Source organism: Podarcis melisellensis (genome assembly GCF_964234715.1).
Source record: "Podarcis melisellensis genome assembly, chromosome: 8".
Lineage (NCBI taxonomy): Eukaryota > Metazoa > Chordata > Lepidosauria > Squamata > Lacertidae > Podarcis > Podarcis melisellensis.
The window spans coordinates 61,567,406-61,588,164 of NC_138540.1; the positions used below are offsets into that span (position 1 = coordinate 61,567,406).

At 45.5% G+C, this 20,759-nt stretch overlaps 1 protein-coding gene across 1 annotated transcript; it reads left to right on the forward strand.

Moving 5' to 3' along the window:
- Window positions 1–316: 316 nt before the first annotated feature.
- LOC309376448 (gap junction beta-3 protein-like) lies at window positions 317–20,137 on the forward strand. The gene is made up of 2 exons (XM_081922802.1): window positions 317–773; window positions 13,561–20,137. Exon 2 carries the CDS (start codon window positions 13,598–13,600, stop codon window positions 14,399–14,401), a length of 804 nt encoding a protein of 267 aa, XP_081778928.1. The 5' UTR covers window positions 317–773; window positions 13,561–13,597; the 3' UTR covers window positions 14,402–20,137.
- Window positions 20,138–20,759: the final 622 nt, after the last annotated feature.

Below are 20,759 nucleotides of genomic sequence, written 5' to 3' on the forward strand. Positions count from 1 at the left end.
ACATTCGCCTCTGGCCACACCCACTCATGACATGTGGGGGCCCCCAAAAGGAATTGCAGCCTTTGAGCTGAAAACCGTTCCCCACCCCTTGAGCACAGGGTTGGACTAGGACCTCCAAGGCCCCTTCTGTAGCTGTGTTCCCTCTCCTTTATTGTCTCCTGTGCTTTGGGTCTTTGTTGGTTAGAGTTCCTAGAAAAATATTGTGTATAACCTGATGGTGCAATCTCAATACTAAGACAAAAAAAGAAAAGAATTGGCAGCTATGCTAATCTGTTCCCTCCCACATTCCTGCATGATCTTCAAAGAGCAGCTGCCCTCGCACCTAGTCTGCAACTTGCCCTAACAGGCTTGTTTGACATACACCAGCTTTAGAGAGTGTGGCATCCCAAAGAGAAGGGGGGAAAGGTAAGGGGCATTGTGTGTGCTAGGCTGTCCCCACACCGCCTCTGGGTCCCGTATGCACTTTTGCAGCCTGATCAGCTGCAGAAAACCGGCTGAGCCGAAGCCTCTCTCTCTGCCACCCCCTTCACAACTCAGAAAGGATTCCTTTCTTCTTGCACAACCCAAGAGGCACCACACCCTTATTGCTCACACAAAAATAAGGCAGCTCCTTACAGTGCAATGAGCCCGGCTTTTTTGGCGCTTCCCTATGCAGGACGGGGAGAAAGTTTTATGGCATAAACCCTAAAGTTACGGGGTCCTGCCTCCAGGAAGACTTCCCAGCTTTTCTCTGGGCGAAGTCAGCAAGGAAGATCAAGGAAGATTCAGAGTTGGTAAGTAGAATTTAACTTTATACCGGTGGATCGAGGAAGTGGCACAGATTATTCTGAGTGAATAGCATCTGAACGAGGCGTTTTCGTTGCTCTGGCTCCAATAACATCGTGGTCATTTGATCTGCCTAGAAGAAATCTTCCAGACGGTTTGCCCAAGAACAAATCAAACCTGGTTGGCAATTCTGATTTTTTAAAATGTCTGTTATAAAGAAAGTGCCTACTACACCCTCTTATGCTTTTGTGTAAGTGGCTCGACGCACCTTAGAGACTGTTGGGGCTGAGAATTCTAAAGCGGGGGGGCAGGGAGGTCTTTAGGACTTAAAAAAAGGAAGCATCTTTGTGGGGGATGGAAGGCTGACAGTTCTTTAATGGGGGCATGATCATTTGAAAGCACCTTTGGCTTCAGTAGGAAAAAGCTGGGCATGTGTTCAATCCTTCTGTTACGAGAGAGTGAGAAAGAAAGAAAAGACTTCACGATCCAAGAAGTAAATGCAATTGTATGCACAGTTTTTGGAAGCAAGTCTGGCTGCAGTCAACAGAATTCAGCCCCTTGTAAAGGATCTGTCCTTTTTTAAAGTTACTGTTAGTGCGTGCTTCATGCTAGCTGCATTTACAGAGGAAGTGTAACCATGTGGGGCCCTGATTCAGCATGGGGCCTGTAGGCAGGGCTTAATCCTTTTCTCCCAGCACCAGTCTGCAGTCAACCCACCCACCCCCAGATGACATTGGCCCCTAAGGAGATGCTTACTTCATATTTACCCATTGATATTAGTGTCTCTAGGATTTGCGCCCTAAGGAGTAGAGCACAGGTAGAGTCTCAGACCCGTCTTGGCTTACAAAGGAGGCTGGTGGTGAGAACCACTTAGGTCGGGGTCCCCGAACTTGCATCTGTGGGCACTGTGGTGCCCTTGGGCATCTGCCTTAGTGCCCGCCTCCTGGCTCTCCCTGGTGTTATTATTACTGCTGTTGTTAGTAAAAATAACTTTTAAATGAGGCGTTTGGCTTTTGGGGATTGCCGTTTGTGAGGGCTGACTGGCTATTTTGCCTGTATCTTATTTGTTGAGGGTTGCTTGGGTATCTCGGAGGGGTTTCCTCTGGGAAATGGGCATTTTGTGGTGCTCATGATAGCTTTCCAAATGTGCCCTCAGCCCCCCCAAAAAAGATTAGAGACCCCGATATAGGGGATGGGTTGGAAATAAAAGGCACTGATGGAGCCATCAAATGGCCCTTTGGTGCTCCCCAGAAGGCTAGGCCTTTGAAATAAAAGGGCCTTAATAAAGTTCTAAGAGATGGAGGGTTTGAAACAAAAGACATCTGTTAACCCTGGGGGATTCCGACATTACTGAGGGGAAGAATGGGTGAGATTATGAGGAAGTCTATTATCACCAGATGTTTAGGAAAGGTAGAATGACAGAGGGCTGGGTCAGGCCTGCAGCGGAGAGAAGTGTCATGGCTGAGGCGGCACTAAGGACAGGTGTTTGAATGGTGACTTTTCAAAGTGTTGGCCCTAGAAAAGGGATGGGGGGCAAGTGGGTTTTGCTATAGGCAGCACTGGAACACAGGGAGCTGCCGTATACCAAGTCAGATAACTGGACCATCTAGCTCAATACTCTCTACACTGGCTGGCAGCCACTCTCCAGGGTTTTGAACAGGGAGTCTTTCCCAGTCCTACCTCTTATAGGCAGTGCTGGAACTCAGTAACATGGAAAGCTGCCTTATATAGAGTCAGCTCATTTGCCCATCTAGCTCAATATTGCTTACACTGACTGGCAGCAGCTCATCAGGGTCTCTCTCACTCCTACCTGGAGATGCCAGGGATTGAATCTGGGACCTTTGGCATGTATACAACATGCTCTACCATTGAGCCACAGCCCTTTCCATATAGCTCAGTTGTCCAAGGTTTCAGGCAGGAGTCTTTCCCAGCGCTACCTAGAGATGTTGGCAATTGGGCCTTCTGCACACAAAGCACAACCTGTACTACTAAGCTGTGTCCCCTCCCTTTGTGTTTGTTCACAAGGCTTGACTAGTGAGCCCGTTCACACATGCAGCTCATCCTGTGATGTGGCAGCCCTCAAGTGATGAGTGCACACAGGGGAACCAGCCACAATTTACTTTCGCAGTTGGTATCAGTTACAGCCCCTGACTTTAAGCCTTAATCCCAAACTTGTTCAACATTAGCAATTTGAGAAAGGCACTCTGCGCATGCTCAAAGGCATTCTCTTAAGAACATAAGAAGAACCTGTTGCAGCAGGCCAATAGCCCATCCGGCCCAGCATCCCTCTCTCACAGTGACCAACCAGATGCCTTTGGGAAACCCAAAAGCAGGGCCCAAGCACAAGCGCACTCTTCCTTCCTGTGGTTTCCAGCAACTGGTTTTCAGAAGCATTCCTGCCTCTGAACATGAAGGCAGAGCATAGCCATCCTGGCTAGTAACCATCAATAGCCCTCTCCTCCTCCATGAATTTGCCCAGTCCTCTTTTAAAGCCATTCAAGTTGCTGGCACATCACTGCCTCAAGTGGGAGCGAGTTCCATAGTCTAACTATGTGCTACGTGAAGAGGTGTTTTCTGTCATCTGCCCTGAATCTTCCAACACTCCACTGAATGTCCATGAGTTCCATTGTTGTGAAAGAGGAAGAAAAACTTTTGTCTATCCCCTTTCTCCATGTCACGCATAATTTTATACATTTCTACCATCACTCGCCTCTTCTTTATTATTTCACACATGCAGGGGCTATGAGCCATAACCCTTTGAGAATAAAAATTGGGATTAGACCAAAGGTCCCTCAAAGATCTCCTAGTCCAATATCCTGTTCTCAAGAGGGGCTTGCTAGATATCTCCAGGAATTGCACCAGCAGGCAAGATCTGGTATCCAAAGGTAGTCTTCTTCTACGTATGGAAGGTTCCATCTATGGACCACTGCTTACAGCTTTTAATAGACCTATTCTTTATAAAACTTCTTCTTCCTCCTCTTCCTCTTCTGCTTCTTCTTTTTGTAAGCCATCCGAACAAGCATTGTTCCAAATACTTCCCTTGCATGTGTGTGTGTGTGCTTTTTAATCATTCTTCAGCAAATATTGAGAAAAGAAAGGGCATTCTAAAACTATCAAATAAGGCCCATGTGTCCAGGGCATAATACTTACCAGCTCTGCTCTTCTCCTAGTGGAGAGTATTTTTGCCTGGCTGGAATTTGTCCATGAGAAGCGATAATGTCTCTTGCCCATTTGAAGGGGGGGGGTATTGTGCCGAAACCTCTGGCATACCCTCCAATATTATTCAGGAAAAAATATAGGGGCATCCTAAGGAAAAGTGGGACATTCCGGGATCAAATCAGAAACCAGGATAGCTTCTCTAAATCAGGGACGTCCATGGAAAATAGGGACACGGTCTGTTCTAGTTTTACAAAGGCAAAAGCTGCATAGCTGCCCTGCACACTTACCTTTGGCCCCATGCACCTCTGCCATGCAGCACCTAGAAGGTTGCCCACTAGGTAATGTGGCCTTTGGATTGAAAAAGATTCCCTACTGCTGTAATAAGCATGAAAAGATGGGGAGGCTGTTGACAGTGTGCCTGACAGCTGTTCATCAGTTTTGTTTTAAAGTATTTTTTAGGAAGGAATTCTAAAAGGCCCTCAGAAAGAGGCAGAAAAGTTGAAGCCTTTTTCCACAGGGGAGGAAAAGTTTGAAGAAACTAGAGGACATGTTTTGGCACTAGTCAAAACTAATGGCTGTGATCACATCCTGTGACAATGAGTTCCATAAGTTAATTAGGTGATGCATGAAAACTTCCTACAGACAAGCAATCAGCATCATTAGGTGAAAGGGGATGGTGCAAAGGATGTTTGTCTCGTGATCCAATCATTAATATGCCCCTGTTCTGTTGCCCATGGCTTGCCTGGCTTGCTCACAGTCACCTGAAGAGATTTCATATTTAAATTCAGCTTCTGCCTGGCTGTAGGCCCACCCCAGTCTGGCTTAGGAGCCAAGATCTTAGCTGCAAGCAAGTAGCACATTGGACCATGTCCAGATGGCTCTCACCACTACAAAATATGGAAGTATGCTCATGACTTGAGTTATCAATTTTGAAAACAAGAGCAATTAATTTACTATATATTGTGTCAAGCCCAATAAATACAGAAAAAGTGATTATTATAAGTGGTATCCAACCAAGTCCTACTTAGAGTAGACCTATTGACATTAATGTTCCTTAGTCAGTCATGGTCATTAAGTTTAAGGGGTTTACTCTGAGCAAAACTAGGATTGGCTGCAACCCTAAATTACTGTATTAATTTAATACTGTATTAATTTTTTTCCACATGTTGTGTGTGTGTATGTGTTTGAAAAGCCTTTAATACTGCACAAGAACAACAAAGCAAGCTAAGAGTAACCTACGTGGTGCCCTCCTCATTTTGCTAGAGCCCAACTCCCATCATCTGGTGGCTGGGAATGATGTGAGTTGTAGTCCAGCAACATCTGGAGGGCACCATGTTGGCTCCCCCTGAAGTGAGCCATGAACTGAGAAGGTCTGGGTTCAAGTCTTACCTCAACCATGCATTTATCAGGTATCTTTTAAGCCAGCTCCTTTCTCCCTCAGCTACAGTTGCCCATCTGTGCTAAATTAGGTCTATCCTTAAATCAAACAGTGGGGCTAGGCCCATAGCCCTCCAAATGTTACTGGACTCCAACTCCCATCATCCCCACTCAATATGGTCAATAATAAAACATTAAGGGATCTGGAGTGTTCCACACCATCTGAAGGGCCACAGAGGCCCCCCCATCTCCCTTCTTTAAAGAGCAGTTGAAAGAGTCACTGGCATAATTATGGTAAGCCTGCATTACTCAATTGTAAACTGGGTATGTTTTTAATGTTTGTGCAGCACCCAGGTATGTGGATGATTTATAAAGCTATTGGTGTTAATATAATCAAAGATATATTGAAGAATACTCAGAAAATGATAAATCAGTGCAAAGCATTGTGATTAATCATTTGAGGAAGAGTGAGGGCGATTTGTCTTGGCTTTGGGGACTAGGGGGTTGAACTGAATCCCATTGGTTAGCTTTATCTATTTATAAAACATTCTAATTGCAAATTGCTCTTGCGGAAGTATAACAGACCTGCTAGCTGGGTAGACTATTATATCAGTTCCTGTCACATGGGAAAGAGGGGGCTGAGAGGGGCATAGCTTCCCTGAGTCTTTAGAACAAGCCTCTGGAGTGGGTCTGCAATCAGGTTTCCCAGATCAAATTCCATCTCTGTATCCGCTAGGCCAGACTTGTTGCTGAGTGCTAGGGCATCTGCTTTCATGCAGAAGGTCTACAGGTTGGGTTTGGGAACGTCCTCAAACTAAACCGTGGGGAGACACTGCCAGTCAGTGCAGACAGCAATGAGCTGCTAGATGAACCAATGGCTGACTCAGTACAAGGAAGTTTCCCCTGCTTCTAAGCCTATGAAATTTAGGGCTGCCATACGTCCAGATTTTCCCAGACATTGCCAGGATTTCAAAGGCGGAATTGACATCCGGGGGAAATTTCCAAAAGGTGATGCTTTGTTCTGGATCTTAGACAAGTCAATCAAAAAAATTGCTTTTTGGAAAGCTCAACAACTTTTGGGGTATCCTGGTTTTTACTTTTTGAAATATGGCGGCCCTAAGTTACTAGCCTGCTAAGAGGCAAATAGCCTGCTCTCTTTCTCTCCTCTGCAGCTAGCATGGGAGCACAGTTGCCTGGTGAAGGGGGGACAGAGCACTCTCCCTAGCATCAACCAGCTCGCTTGCCTGCATGAAATGTTAGCTAAATAGACAATGGTTTTCAGATGGGTCCTGGGTGCTTCAGCAGTTAAGAGGTTAATGCCTGCCCCTTTCAGCCCTGAAGGTTAGATTATCAGCTCACCTGCAGTGCACTCTCTCACCAGCTAACTCCCATTTAAGTACTGCCTGGAATGCAGGAGCCAAAAGCACAGTAATGATGAACAAGCCTGTTTGCTCTGGGCAGGTTTTTGTGAGACCAGAAAACATGTCACGTGCATCCTGTTAAAGAAGCAGCTCTTTTTGAGCACCCCCCCCTCCCCAGTTGAGATTTGAGGCTCAAGGTAATGATGGAGCAGCCTGATACAAAAGAGGAGAGCGCTCTAGATGAGGGAATTCCAGCAGGTGTAGCTCTGCATGCAAGTTGCACCTGCTGAAATGCCTTCAGCTACGTTACTATTAAAGGTGGAGGCACCCATGTCCCACCCTAGGGGGTGCTGGGAGTTACTAAGCCTGTTTGCTTAGTTGCAGCAGTGCACTTAAGATTAAGCTATAAGCAGGGTTGCCGTTGCTTTACTAGCCCTGCTCCTGTGTTGTTAACAAAAACCTGAGATAACAGAAATTGAGTGGTTGAAGTTTCCCAACAACATCTATTCGCAGGCTAGGAAAAGCTTGACCTCATCTCATGTCTGCATGTGCTGTTAAAAGCAAAGGGGAAGGGTACTTTTAAACGTTGGCTGTCCTCAGCTATGAGGCATTCCAAATATTACTGTTTTAAGCCACAAGTATTAAGCTAGGCAGAGGAATGGTAGAAACCAAATAAAAGTGAGAGTCTGCAGTATCAATGGATGGTAGGGGTGCTAACTTTTTGAACTAGCCCCTGCTCCTCTGCCGGCATCAACAGCTGGATCAGCAAGCTATGCTGGTAGATGACTGTGTTTCAAAAAGCAACAAACCCAGTGCCTTCTAATGTTTCAGGCTACTAATTTCCTGACTATTGGCCGTGTTTGTGGGCTCATGCGAGTTGTAGTAAGATGACTAAATAAATGTTGCAGGCATGGCATTGGGGAAGGCTGCTGTAAAAATATTCTCTGTTGATTTGTCCAGATCAAGGTGCTGTTTAAGGCTTAGAAACTTTGTTTTTCTGGTCATTTGGCAACCATACTGGACAAATGTCAGTGCTTCTCTGGAATTCAATCTAAGCAAGGCTTAAGCCCATTAAATGAGTCAGCGAGCAAAAAAAGAAGACTTCAGTGACCTTGTTTATATCTGTTTGTTTGGGTGGAAGTTGGTTACATTATTTTGCATGCAAACATTTCAGACCCGATGAGTAATGGTTATATAGTATTTGACAATACCTTAGCTGTTAATAAACTCTTGAGATGATATATTGGACGACTTCCAAAATCAAAACACTCAGGCAATGGAGGTAACCTTTAAAACAACCAACTGTTTGCTTTTACTGGAATATATACACCAAGGATGTAAATATGTCCTGACTCTAGGGTGGCCAGATGCAACAGAGGAGTGGGGCTGCTGTGTCTTTAATAGGTGTGTAAAGACATTCAGAGAAGGGATGCGGGTGGCGCGGGAGCCTAGGACCTGCCGATCGCATGGTCGGCGGTTCGAATCGCCGCGGCGGGGTGCGCTCCTGTCGTTCGGTCCCAGCTCCTGCCCACCTAGCAGTTCGAAAGCACCCCCGGGTGCAAGTAGATAAATAGGGACCACTTACCAGCGGGAAGGTAAACGGCGTTCCGTGTGATGCGCTGGCTCGCCAGATGCAGCTTGTCATGCTGGCCACGTGACCCGGAAGTATCTGCGGACAGCGCTGGCTCCCGGCCTATAGAGTGAGATGAGCACACAACCCTAGAGTCTGGCAAGACTGGCCGTACGGGCAGGGGTACCTTTACCTTTTTAAAGACATTCAGAAGGTGTTTCTTCCCCTGCAAATTAAAAATGCCCTCCTCCACAGAACTATTAAAGGTCCAGTGGCCCTTTCCACTTTTGCATCTGACCACCTGACACAAACAAATCTAGAAGACGATGCTTTTCCTAGTGGTATTCCAATAGTGAAAGCTTTGACCATTCAGTTTCTGTGTCCAGATGCTGTTAAAGGCACAGGAGCAGAGAGCCATCCTGGAATCACATAATGGAGATTAGTTAACATCCAGAGAACACTGTAGTCTCATCCAACCCCCTGCAATTCAGGAATCTCGCTCTTGCCAAGGTATGTCTATCTGACATACCTTGGGAGAAGCCCATTGCTTACATTATTTTCTTGGTATCCCAGGTAGAAGTCTAGCAAAACGGCAATTTACAACTTATGGGTGTCCCATTTAAGATAATTGTGCCTGCGGTGATGTGTCATAAGCAAGCCAACTTGATTTTACAAGTTAGCAAATCAAACTCCAGCAGTTGTGTAAATACCATTACTTAATCAGATGTACAAGCGGCTTCCTTAAACACACCTTTGCAAGTCATAGCACCCCAAAAAGCCTGAAACACCAAATTAAATGCCACACTTAAGCTTGATGCAGTAGCCACAATTATTTTTTAACCAATACCTTTGCACAGTCTTTGTGCATGTTATCTGCTTTTAACATGCACTTGCAATATTAACAGTAGCAAACAGAATTACAGCAAAGTTAGACATCCACATTTTATTTCAAGTGCCCATAAAAAGACCCACTTTTCAGATCTCAAAGGGTGTTATTACATACAGAAATTGTGCACTAATGAAGCAGCTTTTACATATTTTACTAAAAGATCAGGATTCTTGCTGCCTTAGTCTTCAAAAAGGTTTTCAATCAACTAAATGTGGTGTCCATAACGCCAAAGAAGACCCTTAAAATAACACAAACAAAATTCTTCCTGTCATGTTCTCTACCATTCTGATCCTGTCCTTCAGGAATAACTGCTCTGATCTCGTTCTCTAGTCTCGCTGGATCGGCAGCCCAGCCCATGTGTTCTACATTACAGAAGACAGTCCATTCCTCCTGATGCCAGACAGTTGCCCCATCCAGTTGGCACCTCTCACCTTTGCACAGGAAATGCCTGCAAGAACTAAGAAACTCAGGGTCACATATTTATTGAGAGGGCATGTGTTGTAGGCAGGCAGCCTTCTCCTTGTCTTTCAGGAATGAAGACCAAGACATAACCTTCCACGTACCTTTGCATTTAACCTGCGTGATATTTCAGATGCAAATGGCAGCTCATGGGGGGAATGTTACATAATTATTGGGATTGCAGCAGATAGGGGGGTTACCCACTTCTTCCCTTGCTGCTGCCCAGACAAAAGTCCCTCCTTTGAAAATTGTGGCATATGCTAATTTATCACATTTAGAAATCATGAACATAATATAAAGAGAAATGCAGTTCCATGGGCCTGTTGTCCAAGTAAGGACTGTTAAAATCCTTTTATATTTAATCTGATCTTGTACAAATACACATAGAGAACTGCTTCAAATAGAGGATAACCCAATGTAAAAGCAGAGCAAACAGACACCTTAATTGCAGGGGAAACACCCAAATTTCCCTATTCTCAATACAGGCATAAAATTGACTAGTTTCAAAATATGTATTTAAATGCATACGTTGATATGGTTAAGCTTGCCCTGACTTCTTGATAGGCCTTTGGCTGTGCTATGTTTCTTGAGATTGGGGGACTGGGAGCCTCTTGGTTGTGGAAAACATGGCAAAGCAGGATCTGATTTTGCAGCTCAGTGCGTAGGAAAAATGGCCATTCCTCAAAAAGAAATGTCTTTTTTCTCCTTATTAAAAGCATATGTTGGCAGGGCTTTCCCTACCCACATGTTTACTTTAACGAATGACTGCACGTTGTTTGCCACGACTGGCCTTGCTGTTATATAATAATAGACATATAAAATTGCACTGCAATAACACAATGTTTTAAAATGAACAGTAGAAATGCGCTTGGCGAAAAACAAAGCAAATACACAACCCAAAGGACAAGTATCTAACTAGGGTTGGGGGAAGAATTTTGATTCAGTTCACATTTATTTAACTTATAATTTAATGAATAAATTTATATCCTACTCTTCCTCCCAAAGGAACCCGGAGTAACAGGCAAACATATACAGTGGTACCTCGGGTTACATATGCTTCAGGTTACATAGGCTTCAGGATACAGACTCCGCTAACCCAGAAATAGTACCTCGGGTTAAGAACTTTGCTTCAGGGTGAGAACAGAAATTGTGCTCCGGTAGCACGGCAGCAGCAGGAGGCCCCATTAGCTAGAGTGGTGCTTCGGGTTAAGAACAGTTTCAGGTTAAGAACGGACCTCCGGAACCTGCCTGACTCACTTTCTGAAACAATAAGTATTCCAAAGCACAGTCATTCATTGAAATTCCCACTTCTCCAAATTTGCGTTGAAATTCCCCAGCTAAGTAATGTGTGTAAAAATGCATCTATTAAGGTAAAGTGTTCATTAAAGGACTTGTACAGTTTATGGAAACAGCACCTTATTAGGATAAATTGCTTTGCAAAAGTGTGTACATTAGGAGAAATTTGCGCTAAAATTCTGATGGATTTTCATAAGAACCTTTTAAAAATGCAAACTGACCTGGAAATATGGAGGACTGAACTTAAGATGGGAAAAGTGAGAAACCGAGAGCAGCCAAAACTGACAGGTTCTCCCATCCCTACATTTAAACCCCCCCCCATGGAATCTCAATGGAAAAAGAAGCCAGGGAACTAAGAGTTAAAAGGAAAGCTATTCCACCATTCTGGTGTGTTCCTTCCAGAGGGTAAAAAGCTAAGTGGGCGGATTGTGCACACCACTAGGGATGAAAAGGAAAGACTGGTTAGACAGCTGACTAAAATCTAATTAGGTTGCCTAAGGAAGAGCTACTGCCGTCCTGGAAAAACCTGACCTAGATGGGATGAGGGATGCATTTCGGATGCCCTTAACAGCAACCCCAGTGCTTGCATTCTGCCACTGTATATGAGATTCTGACAATTCAGAGGGAGCAAAACAAACAAGCTGGCTTACACCAAATCAGGCTATCTCGCTCAGTAGCATCCGCTGACTGGCAGCAGCTCTCCAGTGTTTCAGAGAGAAAACTCTCCCAGCGCTACCTGCAGATGCCAGGGATTGAACCTAGGATCTTTTGCATGGGCTCTGCCTCTGAGCTACCACCCTTCCTCAAGCAATTACTCCACCTTACACTGAGTCAGACCATTGGCAATATCGCCAACACTTAACTGGTAGGGGCTCTCCAGGCAGAGGACATTCTCTGCCTGAATGTCCCCACCTGGAGATGTCACTGATGGAACCCAAGACCTTCTACTTACAAAGCACATGCTCTGTCACTGAGCTATGGGCCTTCCCAAGCACCTGAGAAGTGCTAGGTCTGAATTTAAGAGGTCATTATTTGGCTGTGAGATGCTAATTCATGTCCATGGTACTTCATGGGGGCTGCATCTCAGTGGCTTGTGAATCCCAGACTGAGCACCAGGTGCTAAATTCAAAACAGGGTGTGTCAAGCCAAAACCCTTGCTCCTACTCACCTATTTTCTGATTACGTCCTTGGCCTGTAAGTTAATTATTCTAAGGAAGTGCCAAGAAGCTATTGAGACTGTGAGTAAGCTAGAATTAATCAACTAAGAATTGTTGTTGCTTGTCTGCCAGCCCAGGTTAATAAATCTTGTGACATCAACACTTTCAGAAAGAGTAAATCTGTGTGCTTAATAAAGAGGCCTAGATAAATCCAGATTATGCTATTCACCTCTTCATGTTTCCATGAGAATTGCTGACAAATATGACCCATAACAGAATTTGGGTCAAAATCTAGCATTCCTCCATAACAGAAAAGTGTTCCAGAACTTTAGGTGAAATAAAGTAAATATTATACTTTGTAAAGATCTGAGACTATAAAACCCACAACAGTTCAGTTCAGCCCCAAACCCGTGAGCATTAGTGAAGCCTTGGAGGACTACAGAATCCATGATGCAGTGTAACCCTAGAAGTGTAATTGTGGGGAATACTGTTCCGTCCAATTAAAACCAGCCCCAGACACTGCAGTGTGTTTTATAGTTGAAATATTTTACTTTGAAATAAGTTACTTTGGGCTTTGTCAGTAGGTGGCATAAAATTGAATGGCTGGGCAGACGGAAAGTCTAACAGGTCTACTCCCTGTGCAATTGAAGATATGGCAAGGTAAAGACAGATGGAGCAAAAAGCAGCATCTCACCAGCAAGAAAGTGTCTTTATTGTTTAGACCAGAAAGTAAATCCAGCCCAAAGACATCTATAAGGGACTAGGAGTATGGCCCACTGATGGAAGGAGACTTCCTTAGTTAGTCCCCTTGTAATGAATGCCCTTCCCTAGCCAGACAGCCTGCAGGTCCCAGAGCTGGCCCTACCCTTAGGCTGTGTGGCAGGGATGCCTCAGGCAGCAGATACTGAGAGGCAGGGAGTAGCAGTGAGGAAGTGGAGGATAGATCTGTGTGGGCCGCATGGTCAGCCTGTCATCTTCCCATTACCAGTGTTGAAAAAAGACCAAAGTGAAAGTTGGATCTGTTTTCATGCAAATAATGCAGGGATGAGTAACCTTTTTAAGCCCAAGGGCCAATTTCCTTTCTGGGGGGGCACGTTTGGCAGGGCCAGTGGCAAAAGTAAAAGTAAGTGAAGCAACAAATGTCAATGTTTGCTTTGTACAGTAGTCTAGCTTCTACACACACACCTCACCATCCTCCATCCAGGAGAGCAAAAGGTGTGATCATGGACACATTCCAGCCAGGAAAAAACAATCAAGGAGGATAAGAAGCAGGGCTGGTGAGGGGTATGACCTGGGTGAGGCACAGATAGAAGGGGCTCTTGGCCCTCAGGTTCCCCAACACTGGTGTAATGGAAGGAGGAGCCATCTCATCCCTCACCACCTCAGAGAGCCAGCTCTGGCAGGTACCCTTAGTGCTTGAATACCCAGCCAGTTATTGGTTACAAATGTATGGGGCGCCATCTTGAAGTGTTGAAATAATATATTTTTTACGCACAGTTTCTTTTTTCTCTCTTTCCTCCCTTCCAGGCTCAAGTGAGCAGGACCTCCACAGACTTCCGTCACCATGGACTGGAAGACCCTACAGGGCTTGCTGAGCGGGGTGAACAAATACTCCACCGCTTTTGGGCGCATCTGGCTCTCCGTTGTCTTTGTCTTCCGAGTCCTGGTTTATGTGGTGGCTGCTGAGCGAGTGTGGGGGGATGAGCAGAAGGAGTTTGATTGCAACCACCGTCAGCCTGGATGTACCAACGTCTGCTTTGACCACTACTTCCCCATCTCCCACACCCGGCTGTGGGCCCTGCAGCTTATCTTTGTCACCTGCCCTTCGCTGCTGGTTATAATGCATGTGGCCTACCGCGAGGAGAGGGAGAGGAAAAACCGGTTAAAGAATGGAGAGAACTGCCCCAAACTCTACAGCGACACTGGCAAGAAACATGGTGGCCTCTGGTGGACTTATGTTCTCACCCTCTTCTTCAAGTTGGCTATCGAGATCGTCTTCCTCTACCTCCTGCATAGGATATGGGAGAGCTTTGACATGCCTAAGCTGGTCAAGTGCGATCTGAAGCCTTGCCCCAATGTAGTGGACTGCTACATCGCTCGGCCAACGGAGAAGAAGATTTTCACCTACTTCATGGTTGGGGCGTCTGCCTTCTGCATCGTCCTCATTGTCTGCGAGATTGTCTACCTCATCTGCAAGCGGGTGTTCCGCTCGATACAGAAGTGCCAGAAGAAGAAGAGGTCACTCACCTACAGCAAGGCATCCACCTGCCAGTGCCATGCAAGACTGGACCAACCGCATTATGGGAAAGGGAAGCACACACAGGTGGAGGCCCTCAGAGCCTCCGCACCTAACCTGACTTTGATCTGAGGCGGCGTGAAAGGACAGATCCAAAATGGCCGGCTGCCATTTGGATTATTTCATTGCAACACACAAGTGGCTTTTGAGGAACATGGGGCAAGGAAGGGTGATTTGAAACAGAAGTCTTCCTTCTAGATTGTGTGGCCACCAAAGTTTTCCACAAAGGGGAAGCACCGTCATGTTTTGTTGAGGCCTAAAGGCAAAGCCTCCTGGCCTGTTTACATGTTTTTACTAAACTGAAGATGCATGGTCAAAGCACGCACAACACAAGATGTTGACTTGTACAATCCCTGGAAGAAGTTGCAGCCCTTTAGATCCTAACATCTGCTCTTTCTCATAAGAGATGATAATATGGGCAGTTGGTTAAGAGAGCCACATATGTGAAACATCTGCTATGGTCTTCAGAAAACTCCTAGCAACTAATGACTTATAGCTCTGATTCTTTCCTCGGACTCATTAAAATGTTTATAGAGTGTTGCAGAATCAATGAAGGGGGGGGGGACTGTTTAGTTAATGCTGTCCAAAAACAAATGATGAGAAGGAAAGGTTGGTTTCAGCTCAAGCTTTTCACCAAAATTTCACCTAAAGGAAATTCAAAGTTAATTTGGAGGTTTCACTTCAGGCAGAATAACTTAGCAATTTCAAGGAAAGCCAAGAAAAAAATTCAAGTTGGGGGGAGGCGTTTGCACCGTCTATAGGTGTGTTTACACGACCAAAGGGGCACAGCCTTAGATATCTCTGTATAGTAGCTTTTTTCAGTCTGCTGCATTCCAGGTGTTGTTCAGTTCCCAGCCCCAAACACAATGGCCAATAATCAGGGTTGGTGGGAGTTGTTGTTCAAGAACATCTGAAAAGCACCAGCTTTGGGAAAGCCTGCTGTAGGGGTTAGCCAAGAACAAATGCTTTCATGATGTCCTGTTTACACCAGCCTCCTCAACCCTAGTGTCTCCAGATGCTGAGAGACTACAGCTCTCAACACCCCTGGTCATTGGCCATGTTTCCCAGGCCTAATGGGTAAGGAGGGCACATGATTGGGGAAAACTGGTTACACACTCCTTACCAGACCTTTCCCCAAAGGAAGGATTGTGCCCAGTGAAGTTCTGTGAGAATAATGCAAGGACTCTGGTGCTTTCCAGAGAGGAAGCCATCTTCCTTCCTGGACCAGACTGAGGCACCCTGCAAAGAAGGCTTTTCTGGTAGCGGTTGTGCCCCTGAACTCCTGCCCAATATGACATTCCAAATTGGTTTGAGGGTTCTACTTTGATGGAAACCTCTGAGGACTTTCATCAGAAGCCAAAAAGAGTTGTAATATGCCTCATTGGTGGAGTGGACAGTTTGCTTAAGGCTGAAGCTTCAACCAGATTAGGTTGAAAGCAAATATCTAAATGAGATTAGAGGTTCCCCATATGCAAAAGAAACCATATAAGGGATTCTGAGGGCGTGGATGAACTAGAGCTGTTTCTCATGTGGGCTTCCTTTCTGTTTTGTAAGTGTTCTGTACTGCTCAGCAATTATAAGGTGATCATTTATGCACTACCAAAAAAAAAAAAAAAAGGACGAAAGAACGAAGTGCTTTACATAAAATTTGCACGTATGTATATATATATATGTATACATGTAAAGGCACATTTGTAAATAATTGCTATACTTCAAGTAGATATGCAATACATCCCATAGAAGTGGGGAAGACCATGACCAGGTAGCCTGTATGTTCCTGCTCAGCCTGCTGTCCAGGTATTGACTGTTGATGGGCAATTTCAAGACCCCTCCTGCTCTCCCGTCTTAGAGGTCTTTAAATTTAAACCAGACAACCTTTTAAACAGAGAGTGTCCTCTGGAAAGTAGGGCACATGGCCACCCTTATTTGGCAACATCTCACAGAGTGGGAGTTGTAGCACACTGGAGAGTTGTTTAGCTGAAGCAACTATTTACGTGAACGGGGTGTGAGGCAGAACTGACCTCATTCAACAAGCTGTGCAGGTTTGACATGGCGCTCTGGAGGGGCAAGGACTTCGCAAGGGAGAAAGAGGGGGCCGCTATTATAGAAAAGCACCCAACAATTAGGGGTTATCATTTCCCTCAGTAAAAAGCTATCCTGCAGGACAATCCTAAGCATGTTTACTTAGAAGGGAAGATTGCTGAGTTCAATGGGGCAATGTTAGAACTGATGGCTTGGACTGTGAGCTGGAAAATGCCTACTTCAAAAATCTCTTGTCTACCACAAGGAATCTTTCTTTCTCTCTCAGCCTCAGGCTTATGTCTACAAAATACCTGACAGGTGGGACTTCAGGGCCAAACAACATTACTCAGCTAATGCATATGAAGTTCTTTAATAATAAGGAAGAGGCAGGTGAACATTTGCTCCAGTGTTCTGCTGCGAGAGTTATTCTGACCCATGGGAGTCCTTTAGCATCAGGTGAATTCAACATCCTTCATTGTACCATCCTTGGGAACCCAACCTAAGGTTCTCAGGCTCAGTCAGAGCATCGCCCCACCTAACTCAGTATTTTCTAGACTGACTAGAAGTGGCTGTCCATGGTTTCAGGCAAGGTGCTCTCCCAGGCCTACCCAGAGATGCCAGGTATTGAACCTGGGACCCTCTGCTGCAAATCTGATGCTCTGACACTGAGCTATGGTCCTTCTGTAGGTTTTTAGCAGGATTTGCCAAGTTTGGACCTGCAGCCTTGCCTGTGCGTGCAAAATAGCCACACCATAGAGAAATCATCCTTCTCAGCAGGAGATAGGATGGGCATGCAGAATTGCTTGGGTGCCGTCCTACAAGCTGCTGTGGGTTGCCCCATCTAACAATTTACTTGTGGGACAGGAGCTATCCTGACAAAATGACTTTCCACAGGGAGCTGACTCCTGCTGAGTCAGACTATTAGTCCATTTAGCCAAATGCTGTATGACTGACTGAAGGTTTCCAAAGATTGCAGGTAGGGATATTTCCCAGGCCTATTAAATGAGATCATTGTGCTGGAGACGCCCTGAGATCTTGCGCATGCAAAGCACGCACTCTGCTTCTTGTGGCCAAGTTGTGGCTGTCCCTCAAAGAGAGAGCCCCAGGGCTCTTGTGTGTCTGTCCTGGGATGGTCTTTAGACAAACCTGGTTTATTAGCGCCATGCTTGGACCATCCACACCAGTTGGCCAGTTGATCATGACAAGAACAAAGAAATTAAGCCAGTGCACTTAATTGTGAGAAATCAAAGATTATTACGGTTCCAGGAAAAACAAAGCTGAAAAGCATTTTAATGCTGAACAATTGCCTCCATGGCAATCAAGCGCATCAGCATCCAGATATTTCTGGTGTAGCTTGACAGCTTCTCTTATGAATTCAACAAATTTCTCTGTGAGACCTTTCTTGTGGGTGACCTTTAATGAGGGCAGTCTTTTAAGAAAAAAAATTACTCCCACAATATTCACAATGGGGTAGGAAACTAGAATTCAGCAGGATAACACAGGAGCTAATGGAGGAAAAGAATAAGTAATAATTTCACTCACAGTTCTGAGTGCAGCTCAGATCTGAAACCTGCCATCCTCAGTAGACTAAATTCAATCAAAAATAGACATTTTGCAGTAGCAGAAACGACGACAAAAGTTAGAAAAGTGGAGACTGAGCTGTTTCCATTGCAGATGGTGAGAAATGGTTGGAGAATTTCTCCACCCTCCAAGATTATTCAGTGGAATTTTCCCTCCAATTCTTCTGCTGGCAAGTAGGGCAGAGAACTTCAGAAGTCCCTTTTTCACTCAGCTCTAGGCCCCAGGGTCAGCAGATGGGAAAAGAGGAGAGGGATCCTGCAACCTTAATTGCTATGTAGAAGAGGAAATGTCAACAGGTGTTTCTTCCCATTAAAGGTGCAGGAGCTATGAGCCGTTTGTATCTGGCCAGCTCACTAGACTTTGATGGAGGGGATTTAAGCAAGGGAAGGTTTTCATACCACTCACATCCAGCGATGGGGAGAAAGCTTCACCTGCAACATTTCTGCAAATTTGGCTGCTGTTAAAGGTTCCAGCACAACCAGGAAGAAAAGAAAGTAATTTTTATGCTCTGTTGCGCTGCAAAGAGGGTAGGCAGCTGCAAAAGAGGACAGTGTTCCTGTACTCTTAATTTCTATGTATAAAGGGGACTTCAGCAAGCGTAGTATCTCATGCCAGGCGCACCAGCTGATAATCCCTCGGTCATCCAGCTATTAAAGGTACAGGAGCCCAGTCCTCTGAATACATGAGTTCCCATTCCAGGTATACGGGAGGGAAGGAGAACTGGCCACAAACCTGAAAATCAGAAAAAAGCCATTTGCTGCCTTTCAGCAGTAAATCAACCAGGTGCCAGGCTCTTATCTTTTGCTAATCTTGGCTGGGAGGTCAAGAGAGTGGCATGCTTATCGCTCTTTTGTCCAGGAAGTTATTTCTCTTTTCTGCTTTGAGCGAGTTCACCGGCAACCGAAAACAAAGAGAGCGTTGAGTGACAAGAGTCAGCTCTTCAAAGGAGAGGGCTTGACTTAAAAGGAGGCTGGGACTTCTCCCCGAAGGGGGTAAAAGTAACAACCATAAATCAATAGCGTTCAGCAAACATGTAATACAAAAGGGGGAGTGGAAGCTGGGACGGAAAACCTCATGGAAGGGACAACCAGAGCAGCCTTTGCAAGATTTGCAAAGGAGATCTCCCTTGCAGGGAGATATGGCTTCAGAATCAGAGCTGGGGGAGAAACTGGGTCTATAGCAGAGGCTGCAAGAGCACCACACTAGGTGACAATGAAGCAGGCAAGAGAAGAGGGATTCAGGTCATACAACAGGCTCAAGGTAAATGTGTTCAGATGGAGCAGGAGGGTAAGCAGACTTAAAAGATGGCAGGGAGATAGAGATGCAGTCCAGCTGTTCTAGGCCTTTTTTCAAGTTCGCTTTGTGTCAGGAACCCTTTCCTCACCAGTCTGTATCCTGGGGAATCGCCATGCGCCTGCCACTTCAGCTCTCTGCACATTGCAGGGCAGTCTGGGTACACACTCAGGTGGGTGATAGTTGGTGGCTAGCCCTGCAGAGCTCCACTACCAAGTGCTCCATTGCAGGCGAAGATTGGTTGTGATGAGCATGCCATTTTCATGGGAATGTAGCTACCGTTCTCAATCTTGCAGTATGAAAATCCCCAGTGCAGTGGTTTAGAGTGCAGGGAGATCTGGGCTTGAATTCCCACTCAGCCATGAAGATGCATAATCTCGGGACAAGCACTCCCCTCCTCTCTGGGCACAACTGGCTGTTTATCAGGAAAAAATGGGACCGCTGTCTTACCTGCATCACCCAGGACAACTTAGAGAAAGAAGGATGGACTATAAGCATGACCTGTAAACAGGAGGGAACTCGGAGGAAATTAATTGCAATGAAAGTGCTACAGACAAATCAAGAATTTGCGGGAATTCTTCCAGGGCAGAAAGAGCCCAAACAGGTTTTAAGTGCCACTTCTTCCTTAATACTTCCCGTTCCAAGGGAAATCAGGAGGTCATGTTGTTACTTGTTCCACAGCATCTGCAGCACAGACAGACCATTCTGGCCTTGCCCAGCATCCTGAGGGAAAGTCCCATTAGGGGCCCCTACGCAGGACCAACCAACCAGACTGGTATTTCGCAAGACTCAGCTCCTCTCTTGCTCAGAGCCAAGCGTATCAGTTCCTTTAAGTCACTGAACAAATATTTTATTTGCCTAGCGAACTGTGTAATGCGAAAGGTCAAATAAATGTTACTTTGTTTATACAGACACATGCTGAGTTCCTTACTTACAGATGATGGGGAGAGTATGGAGAGGGGAGAGGCAGAGCAGAAGGAATGGGGTAAAGCAAGAAGATGAGAAAGGAATAGGAGAGATCCTGGAGCCTTGAGTTCAAACTGTGGTTACCTGCAGTGGTCTGTTGAGCTATGGCATTCGGAATGTCAGCCATGAGGACTAGTGATGTTCTGAAAACTGGAGCAAGCTTTTGAAGTCCTGGGGACCTGAAGAAGAGTCATGCTGGATCAGAAGATCTCCAGCATGTGGCCTGCTGGATGGATACCTTTACGAAGCCCCTCAGCAGAGTGGGAAGGTAACAGCCCACTGCTGTCATTATTCCTCACCAGTTGTGATTCAGAGGCAGGCTGCCTCCATTTTCTGAGCCACTGACAAATCCCTGTCTTTCCAAATGCAAGGTGGTTCTTTTAAAATGAGATTCAGCATGAGTGAGAAGTGAGTGAGAAGATTAAAGATTTTATTCTAAACAGCAAGCATTATATACATTACCAAGTGTTACGGTAAAATCTGGGTGCGAGGCTGCTCTGCCACCCAGCTCGTCGGACTAAGTCCGCGGGTCCCTGCGGAGGAAAATGAGCTCAGCCGGAGACAGGAG

Excerpts from the sequence above, each read along its gene's own strand:
- LOC309376448 (XM_081922802.1), top strand. The coding sequence starts at position 13,598 with ATGGACTGGAAGACCCTACAGGGCTTGCTGAGCGGGGTGAACAAATAC.